The sequence below is a fragment of the Manacus vitellinus genome, unplaced genomic scaffold (genome assembly GCF_001715985.3).
Source record: "Manacus vitellinus isolate BGI_N305 unplaced genomic scaffold, ASM171598v3 scaffold_10_pilon, whole genome shotgun sequence".
Taxonomy (NCBI): Eukaryota; Metazoa; Chordata; class Aves; order Passeriformes; family Pipridae; genus Manacus; species Manacus vitellinus.
The window spans coordinates 19457429-19462513 of NW_021938838.1; the positions used below are offsets into that span (position 1 = coordinate 19457429).

General features: G+C 45.8%; 1 protein-coding gene across 1 annotated transcript; it reads right to left on the minus strand.

The window, feature by feature from the left end:
• Window positions 1-754: 754 nt before the first annotated feature.
• PDP2 (pyruvate dehyrogenase phosphatase catalytic subunit 2) lies at window positions 755-2871 on the minus strand. The gene has a single exon (XM_008928265.3). The coding sequence runs from the start codon at window positions 2791-2793 to the stop codon at window positions 1189-1191; it is 1605 nt and encodes a 534-aa protein (XP_008926513.1). The 5' UTR covers window positions 2794-2871; the 3' UTR covers window positions 755-1188.
• Between the last annotated feature and the right edge of the window lie 2214 nt (window positions 2872-5085).

Genomic DNA, 5085 nt, shown 5'->3' on the forward strand with positions numbered 1-5085 from the left:
GCAACAACAGTAAACAGTCCTGTATTCCCAGGATACACGTTCTTGTGGAGAACAGTTACTGTTGTGTGTAAACAAGGCAGGGTAGTCACCAGAGAACACCATCTGTAAAAGCTAATTTGCAAGCTTGGATGGCACTCCAGAATACACAGTATAAAAGAAAACACACACAAATGTATGTTCAGAGACTAGGACATACATTCACTAGAGAAAATAACCCTGTACCTATAAGGAAAAGCTGATGTCCAAAAGCAAGAATAAAAGATTAAACATCTTTCAGTGAAATATCAGCACTGTTATTTCCTCTAAGTTAAACCTGAAGAGAAAGGTGCTCCCTCCTTTGCTGAATTTACATTTAGATGAATTTTTGAACTTCTGGATCTGACAAACTTCATTTAAATTACAGTTGGTGGATTTGAGGCAGAGCATTCCATAGATCAATACTTAATAAAGGGTATATTTTTTAAGCAAAACACTTAAATGCCTAAGTCTAGTACTGTTAAAATCTAAACAGGGAATTGTGAAGACTCTCATATGTGTTTGAGCTGAAAGCTGTAACACAAGTTCACATAAAGTTAAGAGAATATGCATTCACACTTCAAAATCATTGCAGAATAAAATACGATTTTTTCCTAGCTTAAAGAAGAGAACTGGGAAAAAAGACATCTGACAATCCCAGGGCTCTTTGAACAGCCTTCTTTCATGTTGTTTCATAAGCATGAGGCAATTGGTTAAAATATTTGACACTTACATCAAAGAAAGTTTTGGTAGTTAATTTATTTAATTCAGTTACAGTGCTTCAGTAGGATGCTACTTGTTTGCCACAAGAGCAGAGCCTTTCTGACACTCCATGCAGCTACACCTATTATCCAGCTCTCTGTTAAATTGTAGCAGGCTCAGTGAAATTTGTCTCCTTTGTTCTTTTGAAAAGTTTTACCAGAGGCTCTCATGGAATCAGAATCTTTAGTTCAGTTACATCTCAGTGAAGTTTTATGAAAACATTTTCCTTCAGAGTACACAGACCTGGAAACCCAGGGAACTTGCACCGAAGTTGTTTTCAAAACTAGTAAGTAACAAAAAATCTAGAAACCTGCAGATTATAACACTGGTAGCAGCTCGACTAGGAAAGAACGAGAGGAATGGTTCCAGTGTCAGAGGCTGCCTGTGGTACTGCAGAGCAGCAGTGCGAGCTCACTCGTTGTCCCTGTAGTAGCTCTCGATGGTTTCTGAGTTGAAGTACACCACGGTGACGGTGATGTCGTCCCTGTACATCCTGGCCAGATCCTCGGGCAGGGCGAGCATGGCCGCCAGCTTCTCGGGGTCCACCTCGCCGTACTCGTTGCTGCCGATCGCGTGTCTGATCAGGTGGGTGGCGATGTTCTGGTCCAGGGAGGCCAGGCCTCTGCTCTTCCTCTGCAGCAGCAAGTTGTGCATGTAACCCAAATTAACTGGTTTCTTAAAAGTCAGTTGTGGTTTCTGCACGTTCAGCTCCGTGAGGTGTCCAGCAACAAGTTTGACAACCTTCTCATTACTCAACATCTCCCACAGCCCGTCCGAAGCAATAACTAGAAACTTATCCTTGCTCCTCAATTTGTGGTATGTGACTTCAGGCTCTGCAGTTAAATAAGGGGGTGTATGGTAGTTTGGAGGAACATACTGATAAATGTTCAAAGCCTCAACATCACAGCTATTCTCAAGAACACTGTGCTGTAATTCTTTACTCCATTTTAATTGCACATCTCCAAAGGCTCTGGAGGGCATGAGGATGCCCAGTAATCTGTCATTCACAAAGAGGGTTTTCTCCTCAGATCTAGGATGTTCTCTCTTCAATCTTCTGATTTCAAATTCATCACAGACATTGTGGTCTCGGGTTAGAGGGAGAGTAGACCATGTTCCATCTTCTTCACGAACCCCTAAAACTGCTCTGCAGTCACCGGTATTTGCAACGTGTAGGTGAACACCATCAACGTGAGCTACACAGGCTGTTGCACCAGAAAAAGCTACTTGGAGGGCAATATTTCTCATCAATTCATTTTCCTGAGGAGCCTGAACTTCCAGTGATATATCTGAGTCTAACCTTTTGAATGCACACACCATGGCTTCTTCTAAACTAAACCCTGGCTCAGTGTCCAGGTCCAGCAGATGCTGCCAGTACACCCGGAGGTTTTCAAAGTACCGGGAGGTGATTTCTCGATACTCCACATCGTTGGGGTGCCTGTGCCACTGCAGGATGGGCCGCACCGGCTTCATGGACTCCACAGCCAGCTCGATCTCCTCCAGGCTCTGCCGGGACATGAGGGACACGGCGATGTAGTGCAGGAGCCTCTCGCTCACGGCCTGGGCGCAGGCGGAGCCCGCGTGGCCGTCGAACACCCCGAACATCATCCCCGCCGTCTGCAGGCACGTGGCCGCGCTCCGCCGGTCCTCAATGGGGCTGTTGGACGCCAGCTGGTTACTCTCAAACCTCAACACAGAACTGGCGGCTTTGCCGTTCAGATCCAGTGTTTTGTGGGATAATTCACCTGCTCGGAGGATGTCGTTGATTTGTGACGGAGACAGCTGGAAAGAAAAATGCTCCTCTTCGGTGGAAGTGTGCCGGAATGCTTTCTGTAAGGGGAAAGGACTGTCTAGGCCGCAGCCCCCAGCAGGGAAGAGGTGTGTTTTGGAGACAACAAGCTTCCATTTTATCTTGTTTCTGTCTGGGATACAGATGGAGTACCAACGTCCTTTCCCTTGGCAGACAATGCTGTTTCTTGCTGAGCTTAAGATCCAGGATGAGACAGTTCTTGACATCATAAGTCACTCCGCAAATAGAGCACCTGCCTCCAGTAACACACAATGTCCTTTCTGCCTGGAATATAAGTGTAGGAAAGGAATAAAGTTTAGAAGGTTCACAAGAAAGTTTTTATATTGCAATACAAAAGCACATCCAGAGCTCTCAGAAACATTCAGAACTTTTTTGCAAAAGAGACCTCTATAAAGGCATCTTAAAAGTGATATCATTTCCATCACTTAAGGATATGACTGCCCCTCTCCAGTTAACTCACAAGAAAAAATGATTTTTACTTTCCAGGAGGTTTTTTCCTCCTTGTGGCAAGGCTAAGAAGAAATAGCAACATTACAAGAAATGTTATGGGAAACTGCACAGTGAAAAGCCTCATCTAACATGACACAGAGCAAACAGATCCAACGAGCTGGAAAACAGGAACTTAACTGACAATTAATGCACCACTTTCAATAAAGCCTGCTAGAGTACAACTCTATTAATAGACTCTAAGCATCAAACCCAAGAGAAGATCAGGACTTAAACCCTATGGAAAGACTGAAGGATGTGGCCAGTTAATGATTTATATGAATTACCATGATCCTCACAACTAGAACAGACCAGTCTACCTTTCCAATTCTGTTACAGCTTATAAGCTCAGCTGTTCTTCTTTTTTTACCCTCAAGGTCTTACCCAACCTTCAGCAGACAGGATCTTTAACTCAGCTGAAGGCAGATTCTACAGCAGGTTCATTAATGCATTTATCATGGCATTGTGCACTTTGATGCAGTGAAAGTTATAACACAGTTACATTGACAACTTTTACAGTTCACAATTTGGCTTGTTCATTTGAGTGCAGTTAGAACCAGCAGCTGTGAGGAGCTCTGCTGCCAACAGCACTGAAACCAGGGGCACTTGAACAGCTGAAGTTCTTCAGTTGCCAGGGGGAGGTCCATGCATTGTCTCCTACTTTCAATAAGGTATTCAGGCTGTGGGATATTGTTAAGTACAACCAGATGCTTACTCACAACAGGATTTTGCCCCATGGATTTCAAAAATTCACTGTGTGGTAGCACTGCAAGCACAGTTACTCCCAAAAGATCCCACCAGCAGCCAGACAGAACAACAGAGTTTTCTGTGAGCTCTCAGTGACTTTCAGGTGGCCCTGTAGCACCACATGCTCTGGGTCTCAAAACAAAGACCCTTCATGCTACTGCAGTATTGTTTTTTTTAGCAGAGCACCTCACAAGGAATAACAAGAAACCAGCCAGATCAGACACATGAAAACCTTTCCAAGAAAACAGCAGGAGCTAAAACTGAACTTGAGCTATTCTAAACAGAAGGCCTACGGATACAAGCCAAGGACTACTGAAATCCCATTTGGAAAACCAAAGCAACATGTCACAAAACATTTCTGACATGTGTAACCCACGCTTAACATAGAGAAGAGTGGACAAGCATTCCAGCAGATCTCACTACTATAATTCTGGGGACCCTCTGAGGACAGGCAAAGACATGAATGTTACAGCTGATGTCAGGAGAGCAGATGGAAAAGGCAATACCAGTTCACTGCTGAGGCTCTGCCTGCAGTCTCCTGGGCCACTGGCACCTCCCAACACAACCCATGCCTTTTGCTGTACTGCAGAGAGCACAACCAAAATAACAGGAAGGCAGCTGACACTGCCAACTCCAGCAACAGCTAAACCCAAAAAGCACCACCAGCAGAAGTCCTCGTGTTTGCCAACCTTCTCCAGGCCATTCCCTGTCCTATTTTTCCTTCTTCCTCTTCCTGCCCCTGTGAACCATACAAGATTGAAACAATAACGACTTTCACATTCTTGATCAAAAAGCCGATTGAAACAGTGTTTTAAACAAACCTCCCCTGTTCCCATCAGCTGGCTGACAGAGTGAGGCAACGTGGTTTTCTCCTGGCAGCAGAGTTGCCAATACCATTCAGACACGTGCTTGCCAAGGTCAGGTAGCCCTGCTCAGTCCCGGAGCACACTGCACCGTCCCCATTCCCTGCCCGTGACTGCAGAGCTCACACCCTCGGGGTCCTCCTGCAGGGTGCAGGGGCTGCAGCCCCGGACACCCCCGGTGCAGTGCTAATTAAAGCGATGTGCTGAAGACCATTATGTAAGAGCCAATTACATAAACCCTCTCCAGCACCTGGAACTGCCTCCCCGGGGAGCCGGTGTCCCACCGGAGCCCGGCCTAAGCCCCGCCTGAGCCCGGTCTGAGCCCGGAGGTGTCGGAGTGCTCGCCGGGGCACTCAGACCAGGAATGTCCACTTCTCCCAATAAAACAGCAGATATCCATTACAT